The 27,556-nt window shown below is 42.0% G+C and overlaps 1 protein-coding gene across 1 annotated transcript in view; it reads left to right on the forward strand.

Moving 5' to 3' along the window:
- The window catches only part of LOC122643845 (callose synthase 3-like), a 108,703-nt gene that overhangs the window by 41,810 nt on the left and 39,337 nt on the right, over positions 1–27,556 (forward strand). The window contains exons 15-20 of the mRNA XM_043837420.1: positions 17,998–18,332; positions 18,457–18,509; positions 18,600–18,660; positions 23,905–23,986; positions 24,057–24,109; positions 24,202–24,288. Coding sequence (XP_043693355.1) covers positions 17,998–18,332; positions 18,457–18,509; positions 18,600–18,660; positions 23,905–23,986; positions 24,057–24,109; positions 24,202–24,288 — 671 coding nt within the window. The remainder of the gene's footprint in view (positions 1–17,997; positions 18,333–18,456; positions 18,510–18,599; positions 18,661–23,904; positions 23,987–24,056; positions 24,110–24,201; positions 24,289–27,556) is intronic.

Genomic DNA, 27,556 nt, shown 5'->3' on the forward strand with positions numbered 1-27,556 from the left:
CATACCAAGTTGGATTAGGTGAGCGTTCATATTTCTACCTGCAATTGTCACAACACATGGCTCATATAGTGTATCCAAATCTATCCTCGACCCTGTAGGTGTACTAACTACTAGACCCTCTTCTAGACTCTTGGGTGATACACCAGTCCTCTTAGCAAATGTCGGTGACACAAAGGAATGCGTCGCTCCAATATCAAATAAAGTGTATGCAGGGGTAGAGCAGATGAGAATAGTACCTATACGCCATGATCAAATGATTATGTATGCATGATACTATTCAATTAAAAGCTTAATTAAGTATGAGTTTTGAGGAATGCCAGTCACCACATTTTGACTAGCCTCGGCTTCACTGGTGGTTACAGAATAGACCCGTCCTTGAGGCTTGCTAGTAGGCTGAGGAGGAGGGTACATAGGCTTCCTGTATTGACATGACTGAGAGGTATGCCCAACTTGGCCACATGTGAAGCATTTCATGGTCAATGCACTAGTTGGAGCTGCTGTCTCTGTTGCCTTGGTACTGGGGTTGGCATACACCGATCCAGAAGCTATTGACTCAGACTGAGTCTTCTGTGGAAAGGATGGTGCTGCAGTAGATCCAGAAGGCTTGCTGAATTTGCTGTATCCCCTATCATAGAACGGGGCTATCCGCTTGCCAGTTGACTGACCAACATGATAAGCATCCCTTTGCTTATCCTCTACCTTCTTCGCGATCCGCACGCCTTGGAGTATCCTTGGGTTGGTCTGGTGGCCATTATTGAAGCAATCTGCGGCCTCAGTCCATCTTCAAATTTCTCGAGCCTTAGCTTCATCAGTACCCATGTGAGGAGGGGCAAAGAAGAACAGTTCTTCAAACTTCTTGGTATTCTAACACAGATTTAGGTCCCCTGTGTCAAGTCAGCCAGTTCAACTTCTTTCCTCTTCTTCACACTAGTGGGGAAATAGTTCCCGAAGAAAGCTTGCTTGAATATGTCCCAAGTTAAGACTGGATGGGCAGCTTGGAGAATAGGCTTGGTGGTTTCCCACCAGGCCTCTGCTTCATACTGAAGTTTATACCTCGCACAAGTGAGCTTCTGCTGCTCATTGCAACCCAGAAATTCAAAAGCTTTCTCCATCTCCTTCACCCATTTAACAGGCAATAGGGTGTCTTTGGTGATCCCAGCAAAGCAAAGGGGCTGCATCTTAAGAAATCTCTCCATCATGCGCCCATCAGTATCATTCGGTGGAGCAACAGGAGGGGGAGGAGCAGCAGTGGCTGCAGGAGCTGTAGGGGCTGCTTGAATGTTCCTTATGGTTGCCTAGAACTGATCACCCATGTCAGTGATCATCTGGTGCATTTGGTGCTGCTGTCCTTCCATTATAGTTCTTATAATGGAAGCAATGTCCTGAGTAGGCATGTCAGGAACAGGAACGGGAGGAGGATTGGGATTGGGTTGTGCACCCCCAGCTGGAGGATCATTATGGGTAGGATTAGATGAGGAGGCTGCCTGTGCACGCCTCTCAGCAGTACGCCTCTGATAAGTAGCAGAAGGCCGTGGATCCATAATGATCAGCTGAAAATGGTAAACATCAAACTATAAGCACGGGTAACAGTTTGATATAATGAGCACAGAAGCTTAAAAGACAGCAGGAATAATGGAATAGGGCTTGTCATACTTAGCAGAATTAGATGAGACATTGTAGTATATCCACCCATCTGTGAAAGATGGACTCGATGCGGGTGGTGTGGAATTGGAGATATCGAATCCTTCGTTCAATGATGTTGAAGTCCCTTGTCACTAAGGATTTACCATCATTCCAAAGGACCGTCTGGAGATCTTTCTTCTCTGGTCAGGGACCACCACCACCACCACAGCAGTGATGACGCCTTGATCCTAACTTAGTTTCGGTTTCACCTTAACTCGACTTCAGTTAATGCTAGTAGTGGTCTGTACTTCCTTTTGTTTAACTTGTAAGGACTAGGTCCTGTGTAGTGTGTTAAACTGATGTACACAATCAGCCTAAGGGCTGAAATTTTGTAAAGATACATCAAGTGCATATATACATATTTACTTTTCTTTTCTTAATCTTACTTGAGTTTCACAATCAATTCCATTTTTTTACTAGGTAGCTTTTAGTTGAGATTTTTTTTTTTTTTTTAAATTATCCCCAACTGAACTCACCTTCAGCTTAATGAGTCCAAGAGCTGCCATATTATGAATTTGACTGCGAATGAGTTAGAGCAATGTGCTCTGATACCACTTAAATGTTACACCCCGGCCCGGTAAAAAAGGGCCAAGTGTGACTGGATGTCTCAGACACCCAGAGAATCCCACCAGGATCGTAAATGCAGTGTTCTATTCGCAGTTTCATCCATAATTATCAGAATTAAAATTGCAATGGAAGCAATAATAGAGCAATAAACAATAAATAAGGAAAGACTAATGACAGTATTATATTCAAAAGAAGCTTGTTTGTACATCAGTTACATTGGTACCCAAAAAGAGATAAGATAAGCTCAAAAACCAACAGGTTAGTAACTATAACTATACAAAAGTGTTATAAACCAAAAAGGAAGGAGAGTAGCCTGGTCAGGCCGGACGTTCAGGATAACGCGCAGTCATCGCAGGAGCACGCAGCATCGTGTTCAATAAGGACAGGAGTATCAACTCCAGCAACAGGAAAAGCATCCTGAGAAGGAGCAATCCCCACAGAACCAGCAACGGTAACAGCAGTAGTATCATCTGAAAAAGAAGAACGTCCACTGGGGTGAGCTCTCAACTGAGCCCAGTAAGGGGTGGGGGAAACATGCATACACAGTAATTCATGATGCATGTCTTAACTAGTATGCTCCTAGCACAGTTACTAAGTCTCATGAGGTATAAGTACTACTACTAGTGGTAGATGCTAACCTCGGTCCCGGAACTAAACCTTCGGTCACCCGAGCGAAACAATTCTACCACGGTGAGGACCCGCCAGTTCCGGAACTAACACATCGGACCCCGACAGACCCCCAAATGACCAACCCTGCCTGTTTATTCCCACAGCGGAATTAGGGACCCGCTAACATGGGACAGAAGATGGCATCCCGGAACTAACACATCGGTCTCTGCCACGGGTTGTCCAACACCTTTCCCCCTATTGGTAAGGGGCGCAGTACTGGGTAATGAATATCAACCTAGCCCAGTGCAGTCTAAACATGATGAGGCAAGCATGATCTGAATTATAAATTACCAAATTCCATCATCATAAATTCAAGTCATATAAATAATCAATGCAAATGCAATGCAGTATGTCTTTGTGCAACCTATTTTATATGCAGTCTAATGCATTAAATAAAAGCTAGAAAACTACATGCTCCAGGTATAGAGGTAATGATGCATGAGCATGGCATTCAGCATAAAGTTGAAATTAACGTGATAAACATGCAGGAAATTAAGGTCAAATCCCCTTACCTGTACTGTAGCCTAGCCCTAGACAGGTAATCCAACACGTACACAGCACAACAAGCAAGAACAGCCGAAAATAGGCCTATACAATAAATAAAAACAGTATCCATTGAGTTCTATTAGAAGCTAGGGTCATTCCTAACACATCAGGGCAGCAGGGGTCTAAAAATAGAGCAGCCGGATGGAGAGGGGTTCAGGGCCGGTCGACCTGCTTTGGCCTGCAACTCCATTTGGGAGTCTGTCCGAAATTGGGGCTTTTGCTCCCCATAGGCAGATTCTTGCATGCATGGTTCCAATTAAGTGTTTTAAGTCTTTTCCAAGGTGGGTCAACCTATCCAGGGTTCCAATTTCATGATTAGATAAGTAATTTAGAAATTTCTTCAATCAAACCTAAATTAATTAGGTTAGGGTTTATGGTTTAGTCACTAGAAACAAAACCTAGGCTGAATAGAGGTACAGCCATGGAATTCCATGCATAATTGCGTCCAATTACCGCAGGACAGCAAGCAATTACTCAAGGTCCATGTCAATTGAGCTCAAGCTTAGAGCTTTAATGGCAGAGTTTCTATTTCAGGTATTCTTGGACTGAATTCCAGCAATTGAAGAGGAGAAGAAGAGAGGAATAATAAGAGTTTTTCAAGGCTTACCTGTATTTGTTAGAACACAGCCTTGTAATGGAGATCCTAGTCCACAATCGGATGTGGGAGCCAAAACCTTAAGAGCAGCCCCAAGTTCTTCCTATTTCTCTTCTCTTTTCCACTTTCTTTCTTTCTTTCCTAAGCTGGAACGAAATTTCAGGTTTCTCTCTAACTTGTAAATAGTGAATGATTTAAGAGAAGTTTGTATATATATATATTTCATTTAACCACTAAGGGGTAAGATGGTCTTTTAGTTATAAATTATTTCTAAAACTAATTCTCTTATATTTATTACCTTATTTCAGGCACAGAATGATGTCATGCGACATCAAGGGTGATCCGGACAAGGGTAAATGTCCGGGACAGTGTTCTCCACTGGGAAAGTGGGTCCCACAGGGTAAATTTACGTAGACACCCCCTCTAATCCTAATCGGTCATACAAAACACTTATATAAATATAAATAAATTACACTTACAATAATTTTAGTTGAGGGAGAGCCTTTGCATGGCCTCCAGAGAGCAGATCCGGCACAAGTAACTCCGGTGCGGGGTTTCACGGGGGTCCTCTGACTCCAACAGAGCAAGCTGATAAGAATCCCTGGAGTCCTCCATAGGAGTGTCGAGAGATTCGTCTGTATCCTCGACCGATATAGTCCATAGCATCGATGCTACCATAAACTGAGAGCTGGAACCTGAAATCACACAAGTTCCAAAAGTTCAAATTTATTCGAAAATTTGACCGGGTTTCACATGGACACTGAACCAGCACCTGCAATCATACAAGTTCAAAAAGGTTCAAATTAGAGGTGGGTCTCACATCAATGCTCTCATTTCTTCCAACATTGCTGCCTTCCAATTTCCATTTGTAGATGCTTCCTGCCAATTTTTAGGAATGGAAACAAAAGAAAGAGAGGATACAAATGCACGAAAAGAAGGAGAAAGAGAACTATAAGAAACAAAACGAGAAATGGGATGCTGAGTGCAAGTCCTAGTACCTTTGCGATGAGCAATAGGTAGGTCGGAAGAGGAAGGCTTGCCAGGAGAAGAAGGATGTGGGTCTTGAGTCGGCAACTGGATAGGTATTGGTGCTGTGGTGGATTGAAGCTGCCCTTTGCTAGAACATCTCTTTTTATAAGTGAGAATGTCGGAGTCGTTAATGGCCTTCTGAAATTTACTAATGGTTCTGTATACTGGAGTCAGCTCCCCTTGAATAGGAACATCACCACAACTTGTTTCCATGATCTCCCCCTGTAATGGATTCCCTTTGGGTGAAGGGGCAGCAATCAAAGGAGATTGGGCAGCAGTCATAGGAGGCTGGACAACATTCATAGGAGGCTAGGCAGCAGCCATAGGAGGCTGGGCAACAACCATGGGAGGCTGGTCATCAGCCAGAGGAGGCGAGTTAGCAACCATAGGAGATAAAAGAAGGGGAACCTCAAGAGAAGGAACCACATCTTCACTAGAACTCTCCCCCTGAAGAGGTGGGGAAGAATAATAGGAAAGGTTTTTATGAAAAATGACATCCATATTGACCATAGTACAATGGGAAGGAGGATGGTATAACCTTTCTGGGTAGGAGAACAACCCAAAAATATGCACCGTCAAGTTTGCCAGGAGATTTGGTATCCCTAGCATAACAGACACAACCAAACACTTTGGGAGTAACTACAAAGGAGGAATTCCCAAGCAAAACTTCAGTTGGGCTACGGGAATGAAGAACTCGGGAAGGTAACCAATTAATGAGATAAGCTGCAGTTAAGACAGCATCACCCCAATATTGGGATGGAACATGCCGAGCAAACATCAGTGCTCTTGCCACTTCTAACAAGTGGCGGTTCTTTCTTTCCGCCACACCATTTTGGGCTAGGGTATCGACAGAACTAGTCTGATGTATAATCCCATGATCAACAAAATATTTTTGAAATTTGGGATTCCTTATACTCAGTCCTATTGTCACTTCTCAAAAATTTGAGAGTAACCTGGAACTGAGTTTGGATCATTTTATGAAAATGCTGAAAACATGCAAAAACGTGATTTTTTGTGTGCATAAGATATACCCATGTCTTTCTAGAATGACAGTCAATAAAGGAGACAAACCAACGATGGCTAAAAAGAGAAGTTTTACGACTAGGCCCCCAAACATTAAAATGCATCAAATGAAAACAAGAAGAACTCCTTTTATTTGATAGAGAATAAGTGGAACGTGTCTGTTTGGTCAGAACATAAGGGTTACAAAAAAAATCATCCTTATTACATTTGGTGACCAAAGTAGAAAATAAATGTGCTAAAATGCCTAATGGAGAGTGAGCTAATCTAGAGTGCCATTAGTAAAGTTCAGAAGAGACTAAGGAGTTCTGGTGTAGCGGAGAAGGTAATGGTGGTGGAGAGAGACGACCATCATCAAGCAGGTACCGTCCACCGTGCACTTTACCCAATTCAATCGTCTTCCCAGAGGCCAGATTCTGAAAAACACAATGGGAAGGAAAAAAAGTTACTTTGCAGTGGAGATCACGAGTAATATTACAAATGGAAAGAAGGTTAGTAGTAAAATTAGGAATGTGCAAAACAGAAGACAAAGGAAGGGAGGAAGCGCAGTTGATGATTCCTTTTCCAAATATGGAGGAAAGGGAACCATCAGCTACTTTGACCTTGTCTTTTCCAGAAGTGGGAGAATATCGATGGAATAGGCTAGAGGAACCGGTCATGTGGTCTGTAGCCCCAGAATCTAGGATCCAAGGATGGGAAGCTACAAAAGCACAATGACCACCAAATGGAATACCTGACTGGGCAAAGTGTGAACCTGAAGGAGCAGAAGATTTGGCAGTAGCTGATGTAGTAGAGGCAGCAGCTGCGAAAGACCTTTGCACACGTACGAATGCTTGTAGATCATCCTGGAATAGACCAATGTCAGTAGCCGGGGCTGTACGAACAGATTTAGAGTGGTTTGCCTTATTTTTTGTCTTCTTCTTGGCAGCCCGTTTGGCCTCAAAGTCAGCTGGTTTCCCGTGAAGCTTCCAGCATTTCTCTTTGGTGTGGTAAGGCTTTTGACAATGCTCACAAGTAACAGTCCCTATGGTAGAATCACCAAGAGAAACATGTCCGACAGGTGCAGGAGTAGACTGGGCAGCAGTCTGGAGGGTTGATCTGTCAGTAACAGGAGGGTGGAGCATAGCAGCTCGACGGTTCTCTTCAGAGGAGACCAAAGCATAGGATTGTTCAAGTGTGGGAAAAGGGGAATGACCTAACACTTGAACACGAATCTGGTCATACTCCATGTTCAAACCAACCAAAAAATCATACACCCTGGTTTTGTCCAGATGCTTCTTATATGCAGTGATATCAGCAACTGTAGTGGGGTGGTAATCAGAAAAATGGTCCAATTGCTGCCAGAGACTACGCAAGGTAGCATAGTACTTGGAGACAGATTACTCCCCTGAGTAGTATTATTGGCTTTTTTCCGGAGTTCATACACCTGTGCATCATTACTGAGCTGTCCATATGTTGCCTTGCAAGCAGACCAGATTTGATGGGCTGTATCAAGGAGAAGGAAACCACTGGCAAGGTCTGATTGCATTGAGCCAATCTAATAGGACATGAGAAGTCGGCATAGCAGTAGTACCATCAATATGGCCAGTAAGCCCATGGCCAGCAATAGCAAAGTAAGCCGAACGACACTAGATCAGATAATTGCTCCCATCCAGTTTGATAGGATTAGGGAGGAGATCACGGTTGTCATTACTACCAAGCCCATCAGCAGCAGAAGTGCCAGTAGAGACTTCATAGTCACCCATAATGCAGCAGAGAACCCAAATTGCAGAGAAGGGCTGTGGTGATGAGAAACCCAAGAATTCCTTCAAGTTAAGGGCTGAAAATTGGAGGAGAATCCCCTTTCAATCGGAGAATATATGTCTCCAAAAATCAGCAGCAGCAGACAAGTGAAACCCCTAAATCGATATTGTCAGGGTTTTGAGAAAAAACCCTGTTTTGCTGAAATCGATGTAGGGAAGAATGGGCCCAAAAACTGAATTGTTAAAGCTCAAATTGTATTGAGTGTGGCTTTATAAGTAGTGAACCACCCTTCAAAAAATCAGAATCAATAGAAATCAGCAACTCCAAGATCGATAGTTGTCAGGGTTTTGAAAAAAACCCTCTGTTTGTGAAAAATTGATCTTAGGAGGTCTTCAATACAACTGGAGATAGGAATTGAATCAGAGAAGAGAGCTTGCTGCAGTTCTTGGTCTTCAAAGAGGAAGATTGGTTCCTTGTAGCAGAGATGGAAGCAATCCCAAAAAAACTTGAAGCTCCAAATATCACAGGCAGGTAACTTGTCCCTATCGATAAAAAAACTGCAGCATGGAATGAGGTAATTGAGGGCAGCAACTGGATCTGTAGATCACCTCATCAGTGCTGCCCTAGTGGGAGAATAAAGACAAAGGAGATCAAGACAGAAGAAGAAGAAAAAGAAGGGAACAAAAAAATCAAGAGTGAAGGGGAGGAAAAAATCGAGAACGGAGGGAAGGGAAGGTCCCTAATTCACAACCTGCTCTAATACCATGTTAACAGATTAGAATTAGAGAATAATGCTTGGATTCTCTAAGGTAGAGCCCAAGCCATATATTTATAATAAGGAATAGAAAATACATGAACAGAATTGTCCCTAACATAGCCGACATGGCTGTACATGAAATAAAAATTGAAAAAAGTCCAGAATACCCCCACGGTATTCTGGCCCATACAATCCAACAGGAAGATATCAACGTTTGGTTGGCCGATTGATTTCTTGCTCATACCCGTCCTAACATTGCTTATGTTTTTTTTTTTATGAATAAATAGATTCATTACCAAAGGAAAGAAATGGGGGGAGGGGAGCGTACAAGGTTACAAAGAGTGTACAAGCCGCAAACAAATTACAAGGCCCTACCTGAGAGGAGGCTAGGCCTGCAAAATTCAAAAGCCCACATGGGCACAAAGACAAAGAAGGAAGCCTAGTAGAAAATTGAAAAGCCCACAAGAGCAAGGAAGTCCAATAAAAGGGTAGCCAATTCAATTCCAAGTAGGGAACCACAAACCCTAAACCAATTATCTCAACACAACATTAACCAACCGCCAAGATGAGAATCGGAGCATCACCGGCAAATAAACAGCCACTACAGAGGGGTGCTGGCCTTGCGGAGGGCCACGGCCAAGCGGGCAGCTGGCCAAGCGGAGGTGACAGCCACGTCGGAGGGTCACCGGCCTTGCACAGGGCAATGGCGAAGCGGCTGCCGGCCGATCATGGCTTGCAGAGGGCAGGCTATGTAGCTGGCAGTAATATGGTGTTAACCGAGCGAGCCAGGAAGTTCAAACAAAAGGCTGACCAAGTGGGGCTGGCAGCCAAGCAGCTGCAGTCCAAGCGGGCTGGCGAGGGAGAAGGCGAATGGGCAGGAGGTGAAGAGACGGGCTAGCAGACCAAACGAGGAAGGCAGCCAAAAAGGGAGGCGACCCAGCGAAGTGAGCGGTTGTCGTAGATGTAAGCGGTTAGAATAAGTAGTTCTACCCGATAGGAGTAGTTGTGTCCTCTTTTATATTTGTTCTCCTTTAGCCTATTCTTATTTGGGTAGTCCTAATATGAATAGGCAAGGGTAGCTTTCTTAATTCTAGTATGATTATTGTAACTCTTTGATTATAAATAAAGGAGCTTGGTGATCCATATTGATTACTCAAGCATTCAGTTCTAAGGATTTTTACATGGTATCAGAGACAACTCTGATCTAGAAGAGCAGCTTTCTCCTTTTTTTTTTAGGTTTTTTGTTCTCCACCCTTCTCGGTTTCTGGTTTTCTTCTTCTCCACCACTCTTGGTCTCTCTCTCTCTCTCATTCAGGGCAGCAACTATGAGGTGATCTAATGAAGATTTAGCTGCTGCCCTCAATGTCACCTCATTGAAGATCAAATATCCTGGGGTTCGAGCTGCTACTTCAACTCAAGCTTGATTTCTATTTTTTTTTTTTGGAGATTGATTCCTGCCCACCCTTCCCTGATTGAAGACTGCAGATTTGAATCAACACAAATTCAGATTCAACCCTGCGATTTCTCTCATTCAAGGTTTTTTCCTAAATTTTCATAAATTTAGGGCTTTTTATTGGCTCATCAGAAGGAGCTAATTTTTGGAGGACATCTTCCTTACCACTAGAGGGAAACTCGACCTCAGTTTCAGCCTATTCTGACACCTGAAAATTCTGAAATCTCAAAACCCAGGATTCTACTCGATTCTGACATCTGCCCTGCTAGGGTTTTTTATTTATTCATCAGAAGTTGCTGATTTTTAAGGACTTGTTACATACTACATGAAGAGAATTCGATCCAAGTTTGAGCCTATTCTGACGGTTCAATTTGTGGGAATTTCAAAACCCGTGTCTTGAACACTTTTGGTATCATGTCTGATCTTACTTTAGCAGACTCAGATGGATCTGCTCGTCCAAAGTACCTTCCTTTTGCTTCTCCCACTAAACTAGATGGAACTAGATGGGACTAATTATTTGATGTGGTCAAGGTCTACTTACCTTACTATTGCTGGCCGTGGCTACACAAGACACCTTATAGGCAGCCTTCCCAAACCTATTGAAGAAGGACCTGCCCTGACTCGGTGGTTATCTAATGACTCTATGGTAATGTCATATCTTATACATTCTATGCATTCTTCCATTGCACCCGGTTATCTTCTCCTTGACACTGCTGCCTAGATATGGAAGGCCGCAAAGGATACCTATTCCCATGTTGGGAATGATGCTCAGGTATATGAGTTAAGGAAAAAAATTCATGATACTAAACAAAATGAGTTGACTATCTCTCAATACTATGCTACTTCGCAAGTGTTGGCAAGAGCTTGATCATTACTCTGATTATCAACCCACTACTGCCATTGACATTGCTGTGTACAGGATGCATGTCGATAAAATTAGGGTTTATGACTTTTTGGCTGGCCTTAATGTTTAATACGATCCAATTAGGGTTCAGATTCTAAGCAAGGATCCCTTCCCTACATTGGAACAGTCCTATGCATTGGTTCATATTGAAGATCAACGACGTGCAGCTAAGCTTAATACTACACCTCCAGATCGTTCAGCTTTACACACTGGGACTGGTTCTACTCCTCTTATTGCTGGAAATCTTAAGTTTGAAAAGGCAGCAGTCTAATGTGCTCATTATGGTAAGTTGCGGCACACTAAGGCCACATGTTGGAAGATACATGGAAAACCAGCCGACTTTGAAGCTAAGCGTGCTGCTCAGAAATCGATAAACAAAGCTAATCATACTGAGGCTGTCACTACTACTGCGGACACTGGACTATCCAAGGATGAACTTTAGGCTTTCCGTCGTATGTTACAGCCTTCCGCTACTTCTACTACATCGAATCCTGCCAGTTCTTCTAACCCTCCAGGTTCAAATTTAGCCCACTCAGGTATTTCTTTTGTTGGTCATTGTGCATCAGTAGTCTCTTCTCCCTGGATCACAGACTCTGGTGCCACTGATCATATAACTGGATCCTCTAGTCTATTTCATCGTTATTCTCCTACTTCTGTTAAAGATAAAGTTTGAGTAGCTGATGGTTCTCTCTCTTTTGTCTCTGGGAAAGGATCTATCAGTTGCTCTCCTTTTCTAAATTTATCATCTGTTTTACATATCCTTAAATTTACCACTAATCTTCTATCCATCAGTAATCTTACCCTTGATTTAAATTGCAAAGTAACTTTTTTCCCTTCACACTGTGTTTTTTAGGATCTGGCAATGGGGGCGACAATTGGATGTGGTAAGATACATGGTGGATTGTACCTACTTGATAATGGGAGTCCTACTTCACCACCATCACCACTTCCTTCTCCTCTTCATCAAAGCTCATTAGTTTCTTTTGAACTTCAACAATGGCATAAAATACTAGGTCATCCCCCTTTAGGCTCATTGTCTTTTTTATTTCCAGCATTAGTTAAAGAGTGTAATAAGGACTAATTTTTTTGTGAGGCCTGTATTTTGGCCAAACAACATCGTTCCACTTATTCTATTTCTAATAAAAGAAGTTCTTCTCCTTTTAATCTTGTTCATTCTGATGTTTGGGGACCTAGCCGAAAACCTTCCTCAAAGGCCATCGTTGGTTTGTTTCTTTTATTGATTGTTATTCTAGGAGTACACGGGTTTATTTAATGCATAACAAAAGTGATGTCTTCTCCTGACAAAATTTTCATAAAATGGTTCAGACCCAATACAATGCCACTCTCAAGATATTGCGGAGTAACAATGGCAAAGAATATATGGATGGTCAGTTCCAACACTATCTTGCTGCCCATGGAATCCTCCATCAGACCAGTTGCGTCGATACCCCAGCCCAAAATGGTGTGGCTAAAAGGAAAAACCGCCACCTCCTTGAGGTGTCTCGGTCTATTATGTTTGCCCATTCTATTCCTTCCCAATATTGGGGAGATGCTGTCCTTACTGTAGCCTATCTCATTAATAGGCTGCCTACCTGAGTCCTTGACTCACAAACCGTTGCTACTTTATTACAGGGATATTCCTCCTTTGTCGTTCCACCTAAAGTTTTTGGTTGTGTTTGTTATGTTAGGGATGCTAGATCCCAGCCAAACTTGAACCCTGTGGCGTCCGTTGGATTTTCTTGGGATATTCTCCATCCTAAAAGGGTTATAAATGTTACCACCCCCCACCCGTCGTACCTTGGTCAGTATAGATGTTATCTTTCATGAAGCTCTCTCCTATTATCCATTTACACCTCTTCAGGGGGAGAATTTCAGGGAAGATGTGTTGGTTGAGCTTCCTGTGCAGAACCAACCGAATATTGACCCCACCCCTCTTGAGCCTTTTGCTCCTCCCCTCCCTCCTACTGAAGACAGAGAGGATTTTCCCTAGGGGGAGAACTTAGATGATGTTGAAAATCCCCTTCAGGGGGAGTTGAATCTAGGCCAATAAACCATTAGGGAATTTCAAAAGAAAATTAATGATTCTAATCTCAAAACCTATCGCAGGGGACATTCAAAAAACACGCAGCTACCATCCACTGCAGCACCAGTACCAATCCAGTTGTCGGCCCTGGAACTAGATCATTCTCCAGGTAACATCTCTATTCCTTCTCCTTCTTCTCCTTCTTCTCCGGACTTACCTATTGCTCATTGCAAAGGTATTCGGGCTTGTACTCCGCATCCCATTTCTCATGTAGTCTCTTATGATTCCCTTTCTCCATCCTTCCATACGTTTGTCTCTTCTCTTTCTTCTGTTCGTATTCCCTAAAATTGGCAGGAAGCTTTTACAGACGGAAAGTGGAAGACAGCAATGATGGAAGAAATGAAAGCCTTATAAAAGAATGATACATGGGAGCTTGTGGTTCTTCCTCCAGGAAAGAAACCAGTTGGATGTAAGTGGGTGTTTGTAGTGAAACAGAAGGTAGATGGCACTGTGGATTGATACAAAGCACGATTGGTGGCAAAGGGATTTACTCAGACTTATGGGATCGACTATCAGGAGACCTTTGCACTAGTTGCAAAGCTGAACACTGTCAGGGTACTACTATCTTGTGCAGTAAATCTGGGATGGGAATTGTAGCAGTTAGATGTTAAGAATGCCTTCCTCCATGGAGAGCTTATGGGGGAAGTGTATATCGATATTCCACCGGGTTTCTCATGTGATAAAACCAGCGGCAAAGTGTGTAAATTGAAGCGTACTGTATACGGGCTGAAGCAGTCACCCCATGCATGGTTTGGACAGTTGCACAAGGCTATGGTTTCTGTGGGTTATAAGTAGAGATGTAAACGGATAGTCGAAAATCCGAATTCAATTCGCATTCGTATTCGTTTGGGGGTATCCGTATTCGGCAAATTACTATCCGGAAACTATCCGTATCCGTTCGAATATTAATCGGATACGAATTCGGATATGCCAAAATTCGATCGGATATTATCTGATTCGTTAACCTCTCCGTTTATGGACTTAAGTAAATATTAATTTAATAATACCATATATTGTAAAACTTGTTAGTGGACAGTTAGACATCATTAATTTAATTTTTTAAATTAAAAAAACCATAGTGGAGACGGGGTGGAGTACTAGGGTTTTTTTTATTATTCCTTCTTTTTCGTACTTCGTTCTTTCCTCTGTTCCTTCTTCTTCACTTTACCCTTTTTGATTTCCTTGTCTCTTCCTCTTCTCGATTCAGACCCAAGATTAAGAGGAAGAATGCTGGAGGAAGAGACAGCAACAAGATTTACCTTAACTGGCTTGGAATGTTTCTGATCTGGAGGAGGTGCTGCTATTGGATGGAGAAGCTTGTGGCGGGAATCCCTCTTGTAGCTGCTGCATCCCTTCCTCTCCTTCTCATGTTAACTCCTTTGCAGGCATTAAAGTTGCAATATTTTCAATTCAAAATGCATATCAAGCCATGCATCAAAAGTATGATAAATGTCTGCTACATATATGAAGATTTACTGGGGAAATTAGATTCAGCGGTGACGATCAACAAACGCCTTTACTTCACAGATTTGTCTTATTTTGCCACTTTCCAGCAGATGAACCATCTTCAAATTTACGCTTTACAGGTCCCTGTAGTCGGAATTGTGGGATCTCTTCAAGGCAATCTTGTCGCAGGAGATGGGTATTCACAGTTCGAATCAAATATCCGGATGTCCAGGATATCCGCAACGTTAACGAATTCGAATCTGATCAAGGTTTTTCATATCCGTTCGGATAAACAGACGAATTCGGATATTGAACTTGTTAAACGAATTCGGTAACGGAATTGTCATATTCGAGCCGAATTCGAGCCGTTTACATCTCTAGTTATAAGCAGAGTAATGCTGATCATACCCTGTTTATAAAAAGGAATGGTGAAAAAATAACTATTCTCATAGTCTATGTGGATGACATTGTGGTCATCGGGAATGATAATAATGAGATCAGCAAATTGAAGACTTTCCTTGGCCAACAATTTGAAATAAAAGATCTGGGAAACCTAAAGTACTTTTTAGGGATAGAAGTTGCTCGATCTTCTAAGAGCATCGTTCTTTCTCAAAGCAAGTACATCCTAGATTTGCTGACTGAGACTAGAATGCTAGGGTGTCATCCTTTTGATACACCTTTGGAAGCTACCACACGGCTTAAAGAAAAGGAGGGTGAACCTGTTGACAAAGGTCCTTATCAAAGATTGGTCGGCAAACCTATTTATCTATCTCATACACGACTAGATATAGCTGTTGTAGTGAGTATGGTAAGTCAGTTCATTCATGATCCTCATTCTTCTCACATGGATGTTGTTCTTTGAATTCTCCGTTACTTGAAGTCAGTCCCGAGAAAAGGAATTCTTCTGTCTCCGAATGACCATCTTCGTGTCGAAGCATATACTGATGTTGATTGGGCTGATCCTCTGATAGGAAGTCCGTCTCTGGCTATTGCTCGTTTGTTGGTGGAAACCTTGTTACATGGCGTAGTAAAAAGCAGAACGTGGTGGCAAGATCTAAGAATTTCGTGCTATGGCACAGGGTATTTGTGAATTGCTATGGCTCAAAGGCTTGTTGCAAGATCTTGGTGTTCCTATCCGTCTTCCCATGATGTTGTATTGTGACAACAAGGCTGCCATTAGCATTGCTCACAATGCTGTTCAGCATGATCGTACAAAGCATGTGGAGGTTGTTAGGCATTTTATCAGAGAGAAGGTTGGAAGAAGGGTTGGTCTGTGTTCCTTTTGTGCAGTTTCCTGACCAACTAGATGATGTGTTCACTAAGGGATTAAGTGGAAAAGTTTTTCATCCTATTCTTGTCAAGTTGGGCATGTTTGATACTTATGCTCCAACTTGAGGGGGCGTGTTAAAATAAGTAGTTTTACCCGATAGGGGTAGTTTTGCCCTCTTTTATATTTGTTCTCCCTTAGCCTATTCTAATTTGGGTATTCCTAATATGAATAGGCAAGGGTAGCTTTCCTAATTCTAGTATGATTATTGTAACTCTTTGATTATAAATAAAGGAGCTTGGTGATCCATATTGATTACTCAAGCATTCAGTTCTAAGGCTTTTTACATAAGCCAAGCGAAGCAGTGCGACCAGGCAAGAGAGACCCCAACGAGCCTGGAGACAGACCTAGCGAGAGGGTGACTTGCGAGGCAGCAAACCAGGTTGGCTGACGACCACGAAAACGGCAAACCAAGAGGGCATTCAACTAGCACGACTGCAGACCGAGCAAGGATGGTGGTCATTAGCACTACGTTGGTCCAAACGAGAAGACCAAACTCCAAGTCCTGAAGAATAAGAGGAGAAAGTGGAGGAGGATGAAAGGGAGGGAGAGAAGGAGAAGGAGAAGGGAGGAAGAAGGGGGAAGGAGGAGCCCGACCTCACGACCAGACTCCAAAACCCGATGAAGAAGAGGGAAAAATGGAGGAGGAAGAAAGGGAGGGTGAGAGGGGGGAGCAGCCTGCCCATGAGGCCGGGCTGCTCTAGAGTGGCGACGCTGGGTTTATGCTTTCTAGTTGCTAGGGTTTTTTCTAGAGGATGGTTTCTACATGAAATTAATTTTTCACATGAGAAGGAAAAATTCTGTTGAGTCAGTCAGTATATGCATGACCCATATTCCACACATACAGAAGTAGTTCATCGTATTCTCCATTACTTGAAGTCTGCTCCAGGCCGTGGGATCCTTTTCTCTCCCCATCATCATCTTCGAGTTGAGGCTTGTACATATGTTGATTGGGCTGGCTCCCCTGATTATCGTTGGTCTACTACAGGTTATGGCACCATTGTGGGTAGTAACCTGGTTTCTTGTTGGAGAAGTAAGAAGCAGGCTGTTGTGGTTCGTTCTAGTGTTGAAGCTGAATTTCGTGCTATGACACATGGTATTTGTGAGCTCTTATGGCTTTATGGGCTTCTTCTTGATCTGGCTGTCCCTCTTACTCTTCCTATGATGCCCTAATAAAGGAGGAGAGAGTCTCAGTTTTCTTTTTCAAATAAAATAACGTCTTTTCATTCCAATCGATGAAGGTGTTACAATGAACGCTGGCAGGCTGCATACGCTACGTTAGCACCTCCTGTTTCTATCTCCCCTCTCCTCCTATGAAATGGCATATTTTCGTCCCCTATTGTAGGAGGAGATAGATTGACACAACCACACGGGGAAGCATTAACATAAGTACATAACACACTCAGCCAAGCAGCATTCTTTCTCGTTCAAAAAAAGAAGTATTCTAAACCAAATAAACTTCCTAAGCCTGCCATGTCTTAATATAATTAGCTTCCTAATAAAACTCAAGGGCAAATGAACTCTGTCCAGGACTATAGCATACACTAGTGTTTCCTTGAGTCTATCTCGCCTTTTCCAATGAAATTTCATATCTGCCCTTCTGTTGTGAGAGGAGAGAGATAGACTCATGGAAGCACTAGCATGCGTCGTACTCCACGCTCCCGGATAGAGAACTACTTCCCAAACCTCAAATATTTGACTAACCCACGTTTGGGCAATGAGTCCCACACTTGATAGCGATTAAATATCTTAAGGGAGGGTGATCTCTGCCAGGCTGCCTGGCCCCTGCACTAGTGTGGGGCCAATGAGAGCGTGCGGGAGCATCCTACAACGATGTGATTTTTCATTTCACGAGGAGAGGAGCGGTCATTTCGTCGTGTCTGGGCACAAGCGCCATGCAGCCTGGCAGCCTTCTTTTTCCCATATCTTAATATCTTGAAAGAACAAAAGTACAAAAACACACTGACGAGTAGAGGCTTCTTTGTTTCAATCTTGTGCTGCCTCTCTCTCTCTCTCTCTCTCTCTAAGTGAAAAAGCAGATTTGAATGCAACTAAATCTATTCTATTCAATAAACTATGTCCTATTTTAGATTTTTGCTAAAATTAATTTTCCTTTTTTTTTTATGGTTTATAAAAGTCTTGTTATTTGATTAGTTGACATTTTCATTTCTGCAGCTGTCCTGGATGTAATCCTCAGCTGGAAAGCAAGACGGAGTATGTCATTTGCAGTAAAGCTAAGATATATCTTAAAGGTTGTGTCAGCAGCTGCGTGGGTGATTGTTTTACATGTGACTTACACTTACAATTGGGAGAATCCTCCTGGGTTTGCACAAACTATAAAGAATTGGTTTGGCAATGGTGCAAAGTCAATATATATCAGGGCTGTTGTCATACTCATCTACCTGTTGCCACATATGCTAGCTGCATTGCTTTTTATGTTCCCCTTCCTTCGGCGATTTCTTGAAAAGTCAAAATTTAAAATTGTGATGCTCGTGATGTGGTGGTCCCAGGTATGACATATATACTGCTGATTATTGCTTATGGATCTCCTTCCAGTGTGTGAGTTCTCAAGCTGTGGCATTTTAGTTGTTTCATTGTTTTGTGTTTAAATTTCCTCTTGTAAATGTTTTACAGCATCAGCTTTATGTTGGGAGGGGAATCCATGAGAGTAGCTTCTCAATTTTTAAGTAAGAAAACAACTTTTGGAATAATTTTATGAGTAGAATTTTGTATTTCATTATTTTGACTGATGTATTTGTTATTCTTGTCATGTACAGGTACACCATGTTCTGGCTTCTGCTTATAATAACAAAGATTGCAGTCAGTTACTATGTAGAGGTGTGATCATATGTGTTGAAATTTTTTGAAATAATGTATTTCATTACACAAACTACTTTTGGGGCTAAGGAATGCCCAAAAAATAATGATTGAAGCTTTTGTTGATTGAATCTTCTAAAATAGCTCTGTGATTTTATATTATATTTAATGTTTAAGGCTAAGTATAGTGCTGGGGAATTCTCAATGATAATTCTTTTGTTTCAAACAAAGTTGGGGCATTCTTCAGTACCATACCACATTATCAACTAAGCTTTGAAGTAATTAATTTTTATATACAGGTAGGATTGTCCTAATTAGATCAGTCTTCCAATCCTCCTACATTTACTGGTGTGGTATCTATGCGCTCCCCAAATCCACCATCAAAGCCATGAAATCTTTTTTCTGTATTTTCCTCTGGAAAGATCAAGATTGTTCCAAATTCCTCCATCCAATCAGTTGGGCTTCCATTTGTCTCCCTAATTGTGAAGGAGGTCTAGGTCTGCGCACAATCAAAGACTTCAATACTGCGGGTATCCTAAAATTAATTTGGAAGATCTCCACCAAGCATGACTGCATCTGGGTCAAATGGGTTTTCTCCTACCTCCTAAAAAATGATTCCATCTGGTCTGTCCCCCTTCTCGCAGACCCCTTAACGTAGTCCTAGATCGGTAGGAGACCTACTAGGAGCCAGACAACAGGATCAATCGCAAAAGGGGTTGCTGGTTCGAATGGACAGCACTAGGATTTAGGTTAATTCTAGGGTTTAGGATGGGAATTTGGGAATGGGTATTATATGGCTTTAATATGCAGGTCTAGGGGGTTATTATGGGATAAAAATAATTGGATTTGGGAAGGTTTTAAAATTCTGCAATCCTGGGCAGAATTGAGTTGCAGTTTTAGGTTTAATGGAGTGGAGGAATGGAGGGGTTGTAGAGGAGACTAAGGGCTAGGTTTAAGGTCAAGTGTAGGGAATGTGGGCTGGAAGTAGGGTTTGAAACTGATGGACAGATCTGAAGTTATGAGGGAGTCCTAGTTAAGGTCGGAGTTGCAGGTTTAATGGAGGTTAGGGTTTGATGGATGGAGGGGAAGGATATATGCAGGAAACTAAAATTACTTACTGGTTGGATCTCCTTCAAAGGCAGCAGCAGCAGCTTGAAGAAGCTTGATTGAAGAAAAGGACCTCCCGATCTACAAGATGCAAGGAGTCGCTGGAGTCCACCAGCTCTTACCTTGATATTACTCATAAGGCAACCTTGATATTACTCACAAGGCACACTCACGATGGAGCAAAGGCAGCAACAAAGGCAGCAAGCATAAAGCTGAGTTTTTATTAATCAAAATTCGTATGTAATGCTCGCCTCCCTTACAAACTTATATAGAAGACCCAAAAATAGACTTAGACACTAAAAAGGAATGGCCTAACCCTATCCCTAACCTATTAGGTAACTTAAACTGACTAGGAAACTAGAATACTAAAGGAAATAGACTCAAAACATGGCTGGACTTATAGAGTCCTAATCCAGCCCAACTTACATCACATGACCACTTAAGTTGTCACATGACCACTTAACGAAGTCACATGATCACTTAAATTGAACCAATTGGATGCAACCAATTTGAACCGGTTCAATTAAAAAACATAAAAATAACTAAGTATTGGGCTAATCCCATATGCAACTTATATACCCCCAGTTTAGGCTCATTAAAGTGGCCTCTTACATAGAAAACCCTTGGGATCAAAGGCCCAACATATATATATCCTAACCCTAGACTTATTCCTAATAAAATAAGCCCATTTGGGTGATAAATTTGCATCACCCCTCCTGGGTTTGATGCAAAATCCTTCTCCTCAGCCCCTTAGCCCTTAGAGCTATTTCTTATGAAATCGCTGATGGGTCATCCACCTCCCTCTGGCTTGATCCTTGGCACCCCTCAGGAGTTCTCTTCAACTCTGTTGGTGCTCGTTCAGTCTACTCCTCGGGCATTCTTAAATTTGCCCCTCTCCACTATCATTTCCCATGGTTTGTGGTCCCCTCCATCCCCCTTCCCTCAATGCCTCACCCAGGTCTGGGCCACTCTCCCTCCCCTTTCCCCCCGCCCCGCCCGCTCGGACAAGGCTATATAGTCCCCCTCCCCTAGTGGTCTCTTTAGTACCAGATCTGCCTGGGACTTTGTCAGGACTCATGCCCCCTTCGTTCCCTGACGCAACTTAGTCTGGTTTAAAGGCCATATCCCGTGCCATACCTTTACGGTTTGGAGAACCCTCAATAACTGCCTCCCCACCCAAGCCTTTCTCCTTCACCGCCACATCTCTGTAACCCCCTCATGTACCGTTTGTTGGAATGGCATTGAAGACATCGACCACCTGTTTTTTTCCTGCATGTTTGCCTCTAATATTTGGAGGAAAGCCCTAGCTTCTATTTGGCCCCGATCTAGGAGACCTTTACCCTTCACTTGGGAGTGGCTTTGGTTGGATATGACTTTTTCAGGCAAATCTATATGTGACACCATTGGCAAACTGGTATTTGGGGCAGCTATCTTGCACATTTGGATGGAGAGGAATCTATTCGAATATGTAATCCAGAATACCATGGGGGTATTCTGGTCTTTTTGGGATAATTTTATTCTTCTTATATTATTAAGTTTATGTCGGCTATGTGGGTTTTAGTCCTACATCGCCTAGTTTAGTCACTTTGTAATTTCCCCTCTATTATAAATAGAGGGGCTTACCTATCAATTAAATAACTCAAGCATTCTCTAAATTCTCTCTTCTCTCATGGTATCAGAGCAGGTCTCTTTGACCTAACCTGGTTCCTACCCCTCCCCCCTTCCATTGTTCTCTTTTCCATTTTTTTTTTCACTCGATATCCATTCCCCTCCCCTCCCACTTGAATTTCTTCACCTTTTTTTGTTTTTTCTCTCCAATTAGGGCAGATCTAATGAGGTGATCTATGAGATAGATGCTGCCCTAATTTATCACCTCACCAATTGATGAATTAAGAAGGTTTTGGTTCGATAGCTGCTGCCCATACTTCTGCGATATTTTTTGGAGTTCTCCCCTGCTGAAGACCAATTTCTCCTTGTCATTAAAGCTGGTTTTCTTGGGATCCATCACTGCAGGCTTTCTGGACAGCTGCTATCTCTGTTTCTCTTCCCACCATTCAAGCATATCTCCACATCGATCTCTTTTCCAGGTTTTTTTTACATAAACCTGCTATTTCTCGATCTGGTTTTTTTATCTCCTCTCTGTGTGGGCTGCTGTTTGAACACATCTACATTTGAACAGCCACCTGGAGGTTCCAAGTTCAGTTCTAGTTTTTTCAGGCGTGAATTTTGATTAATAAAAACTCAGCTTTAGGCTTGCTGCCTTTGTTGCTGCCTTTGCTCCATCGTGAGTGTGCCTTGTGAGAAATATCAAGGTTGCCTTGTGTGTAATATCAAGGTGAAGGGATTGGTGGACTCCGATCGACTCCTTGCATCTTGTAGATCAGGAGGTCCTTCTTCTTATTCAATCGAGCTTCTTCAAGCTGCTGCTGCTGCCATTGAAGACCTGCAACAATGTGTTTTTCGGAATCGATTGCTGTTCTGTTTGAAGATTCCTTGGAGATCGATCAAGGTTATTATTCGGAACAACTCTTTTTTTCTGGCCAGTTTCAGATCTGGTTCTTGTTTGCCGCTGCTTTTATTCGAGGAATTTATTCCTTGTTGGATACGTGATACGCTGCTGCTACTACAATACCCCTGCTAGCGTCAATGGTTGAAGAAGCTCTACTGCTATGGTTGGGTTCTTCGATCTCTGGTTTCTAGGGTTGATTCTTACTGTGGGAAAATTTATTTGGATCGATTCTTTGCTGGTATTTTGTTGCTGCTGGTTCGATTGAAGCTGTTCACCTTCCAAAGTGTAATCCAATGGTTTATTACCAATTTGCCCTTTGGCTTGGATTGTATTTAAAAGTGGATTTCCACCAAATTACAGCCATGCCATCCTTTTTTTCCAACACCGTTCCCTTTCAATAATTCTAATTCCCTTCATATCCCATACCTTTGGCATATACCCATAACCACTTTGGACGATAATGGTATTCTCTAATTTGCCATTTCTTCCTTTTCCATTACCCTTAGCACCTTTTGGAAAATTCTGGAATATTATGTTTTTGCCCTATCTCTTACATCATCTCTGTTATGTCCACGTGTACTACACGTGAGGGGGGATTATGTACAATACACCTGCAGACATTGCAGAATGCAGAACTTGTAGGAACATTGGTGCAAAACATAGAAGATCAGTTTTCTCCACCATTGCCATTGGGTATCCTTCGTTATTGGGTTGAGTTTGCCGTAAGGGGGAGATTGAAGTATTGAAGAGTATTGAAGATATTTGGTTGTTGCCTATTTTGTTAGCATTATTATGGAGTTCTTTTTTTTATTTAGTTCAAGCTGGATTTTCCTTCTTCTCTTATTTGTATAATCCAGCTTGAGGGGGAGTGTTGGAATATGTAATCCAGAATACCATGAGGGTATTCTAGTCTTTTTGGGATAATTTTATTCTTCTTATATTATTAAGTTTATGTCGGCTATGTGGGTTTTAGTCCCACATCGCCTAGTTTAGTCACTTTGTAATTTCCCCTCTATTATAAATAGAGGGGCTTACCTATCAATTAAATAACTCAAGCATTCTCTAAATTCTCTCTTCTCACAGAATCTTTGCAAATGGACTTCCAAATCTCGCTCTTTTGACATGATTTGGAAAGCCATCTTCTTTATGTCAGCTCTAAACTTCACATGCTCCCTCATGGCTCCCTTTGTGATTCCCCAAGGATCAGGCTCATTGTTGTTTCTTGGGGTCTAGATGATTCTCTTCTTCAGTCTCACAGCCCGGTTCCTTAGGGCTTGTAGTTTGTATAGTCCCCCCCCCCACCTTTTCTTCCCTCCCCTTCGGGGTTTTTTGGTAATGGAATTTTTTATCCACCGAAAAAAAATGTATCTCTTATTTTTCACATATTTTTAGTTTTCAAGGAATTGGAATAAACTAATCAAGCTAATGGATTTATGGTTTACATATTCTTGTCTGATGAAGGTATGATTGTCTGATGAAGGTATGATTGCATGTATAAACATCATTTGTGTGTGCAGTTTGTTCAATTAGAGATAAATAGATTTGTTGCAAGTGCCTCTGGCCATAATCACATGTCTGGCATTTTCTGGGATGTCTGTAGTTAATGATTTTACTTTCTTATGCTTGCTTTTAACTTTTTCACTTTGCAGATAAAGCCTCTTGTGGGTTTAACAAAAACTATCATGCAAGTTCAGATAACAACTTTCAAATGGCATGAGTTTTTCCCACTAGGTAATTAAGTAATTGCCCTAATTACATTAATTAACACATTTCTTGTAACAATGTCATTGGCTGTTTGCAGCCTGCAGGAACAACATTGGTGTTGTGATTGCACTCTGGGCTCCTATTATTCTTGTATGTTTTGTGGCTGTCAAGATGTTTGATCTGTCATTTGTTTTTTGTTGCCTCATTTGACTAGTGAGTACTAACTTAAAAATTCTTTCCAGGTATACTTCATGGATACCCAGATTTGGTATGCTATTTTCTCCACAATATTTGGAGGTATCTATGGGGCATTTCGTCGTATTGGAGAGGTTTGTCTCTTAGTTTGTCTAGCTTGTTTCTTGTGGTTGTCTTCAAGGTTCGAGGTCTCGGTTTCAGACCTAGTTTCGGTCAGACTCGAAACCGAGTTGTCCCGAGTTGGTGTATTTTTTTTCTGGCCCCTGGTGTCGGTGACCATATGACCTAATCAGGCCATGAAAGTTGCAAGGTAGCCTATTTTAGGCCCTATAAACATAATGGAACCCTTAAATTATAAAATAAAATAAAATAAAAAACTAACTCAAAATGGTAGTTTGACTATTGACCTATGGTTGGTAGTCTACGCTGTATATATATAAATGCTAGAAGAGAGGAAGAGAAGAGGAGCCGATAGGTTTGTGTAACCCTTGGGAGACTTTCACTTAGTGTGAGAGCTACCCCTTCATTCATTATATATAGAGAGTGACTTAAGATACAAGAAAACAGAAAATACCCAAACTACCCCTAGAATAGAATCGATTCATGAAACAGTACTACTAACACTCCCCCACAAGCTGGAGCATAGATATTAATCATGCCGAGCTTATTACAAATATAATCTACTCTAGCACTCCCCAAAGACTTCGTAAATAAATTTGCAACTCTGCAAGTTGTTCTCCTGTACGAACATGGCTAGGAGAAATGAGACCTTGTTGCAGCTTTTCTCTAACAAAGTGACAATCAACTTCAATGTGTTTCGTTCTTTTATGAAACACAGGGTTTAAAGTAATATGAATAGCAGCTTGATTATCACACCATAGTTGCATAAGAGAGTCATCCATAAATCCAAGTTCAGTTGACAACTGTTTCACCCACATTAATTCACATGTAACATGTGCCATGGCTCGATACTCTGATTCGGCACTCGGTCGAGCCACAATAGTCTGCTTTTTACTTTTCCATGACACAAGATTCCCTCCTATAAATGTGTAATAACCAGTAGTCCTATAAATGTGTAATAACCAGTAGTTGGTCTTTTGTCAACAGGAGAGCCAGTCCAATCAACATCAGAAAAACCCTCTACTCAACTATGTCCATGATCCGAGTAGAGTAGACCACGTCCAAGAGCCTTCTTGAGGTACCTCAAGATACGTATGACAGCCTCCCAATGAGATGTACGAGGAGCAGATAGAAATTGACTCACAACATTGACAGGGAAGGCAATGTCAGGTCGAGTCACAATCAAATAGTTGAGTTTCCCAACAAGCCTCCTATACTTCTCAGGATCATTAAGTACATCACCACTATTAGCTGTAAGTTTTGAATTAGGATCCATCGGAGTATCTAGAGGTTTAGACCCTAGCAATCCTGTCTCTGAAAGAAGGTCAAGAGCATATTTTCGCTATGAGAGTGAAATCCCTTTCCTAGACTGAGCAACTTCAACACCCAGAAAGTATTTCAATCTTCCCAAATCTTTGGTTTGAAACTTCTGTTATAAGTGCATCTTCAACTTTTCAATTCCTGAAGAGTCGTCTCCTGTAATGACAATATCATCCACATATACAATAAGCAATATTCTTCTTACATCAAAATGCCTGAAAAATCCAGAATGATCACTACTACAACGTGTTAGTCCAAATTCCAAAACCACTTCAGTGAACCGACCAAACCAAGCTCTGGGTGACTGTTTCAGCCCATACAAGGATTTCTTTAGCTTACACACAATCCCATACTCCCCCTGAGCAAGAAACCCAGAAGGTTGCTCCATATATACTTCTTCTTGGAGATCACCATGTAAGAACGCATTCTTAACATCCAACTGAAATAGAGGCCAGTGATGTATGGCAGCAAGAGAAAGTAAGATACGAACAGAACAAGAGGGAAGGTGTCCAAATAGTCAACACCATACACTTGGGCATAGCCCTTTGCTACAAGTCGAGCCTTCAAGCGAGCTAGAGAGCCATCAGGATTCACCTTCACCACAAAGACCCATCGGCAACCAATTGCTGATTTACTAGAGGGTTATGGAACAAGATCCCATGTCTGATTGGTCTCCAAAGCTAACAATTCCTCAACCATAGCAGCCCTCCAGCCAGGATGAGATAGTGCCTCTGCAACAGACTTAGGAACAGTATGTTGTTCAAGAGTATCCAATCAAGAATGGAAAGAAGTGGATAAACTAGAATATGACACAAAGTTAGATAAGGGCTGTTGGGTACAACTCCGAACACCCTTACGAAAGGCAATAGGAACATCAAGGTTAGGGGGAACAACAAGGGAAGAATTACCTGGGGTAGGATCTGCCGGCGAAGAAGATGAGGGTGAAGCCGGAGCAGGGGGAGACCATACCTGATGATGACGACGTTGGAACACAACAATTGGTGGCAGCAACAGTGGGGATGGCGGCTGTGGTGGATGTGGAGAAACCTGTGGAGTAGAAGGCTGAACAATATAAAGAGGAAGATCATCATCCAATGTAGAGTCAGCAACAGGAGAAACCGTATAAGGAGTGGACTTAAAGAAGGGAACATCAGCAGTAACTAAATACTTTTGTAACTCAAAGGAAAAACAACGATAGCCCTTTTGAGTACGGGAATAACCAACAAACAAGCATTTAAGGGCCTTGGGATCCAACTTGGATATACCTGGACGATGATCACGAATGAAACAAACACTACCAAAGACACGTGGTGGTAAGGCAAATAAGGAAGCAGAAGGAAACAATAGAGAATGAGGTATCCCACCATGTAAGATAGAGGAAGGCATGTGGTTGATCAGATAACAAGCTGTTAAAACAGCATCAGCCCAAAAAGGTTTGGCCACTCTCATCTCAAATAAAAGAGACCGAGTGCCTCTATCAAATGTCTGTTTTTCCTTTCTGCCACACCATTTTGTTGTGGGGTGTCGGCATAGGAAGACTGATGTATAATGCCACGGTGAGTCATAAACTCAGTAAAGGGAGCAGAAAAATATTCCTTGGCATTATCACTATGAAGAACACATAAAGGAGTACTAAATTGAGTGTTAACTTAATTCACAAATGCACAAAAAATAGAAAACAACTCAGAATGATTCTTCATTAAGTAAAGCCAAGTAACCCTGGAATAGTCATCAACAAAAGTTACAAAATAACGAAATCCCAATTTAGAAACAACTGGGCAAGGACCCCATATATCTGAATGAACTAAAGCAAAAGGTTGATTAGACCTTGGACTTTGGGGGGATAGTGTACATGATGTAGCTTCCCAAACTGACAAGACTCGCAATGTAAACTAGAAATAGACTGAAAACGAGGATCTAAAATCCGTAAACTCTGTGATGATGGATGACCCAAGCGACAAT

The sequence above is a fragment of the Telopea speciosissima genome, chromosome 10 (genome assembly GCF_018873765.1).
Source record: "Telopea speciosissima isolate NSW1024214 ecotype Mountain lineage chromosome 10, Tspe_v1, whole genome shotgun sequence".
NCBI lineage: Eukaryota > Viridiplantae > Streptophyta > Magnoliopsida > Proteales > Proteaceae > Telopea > Telopea speciosissima.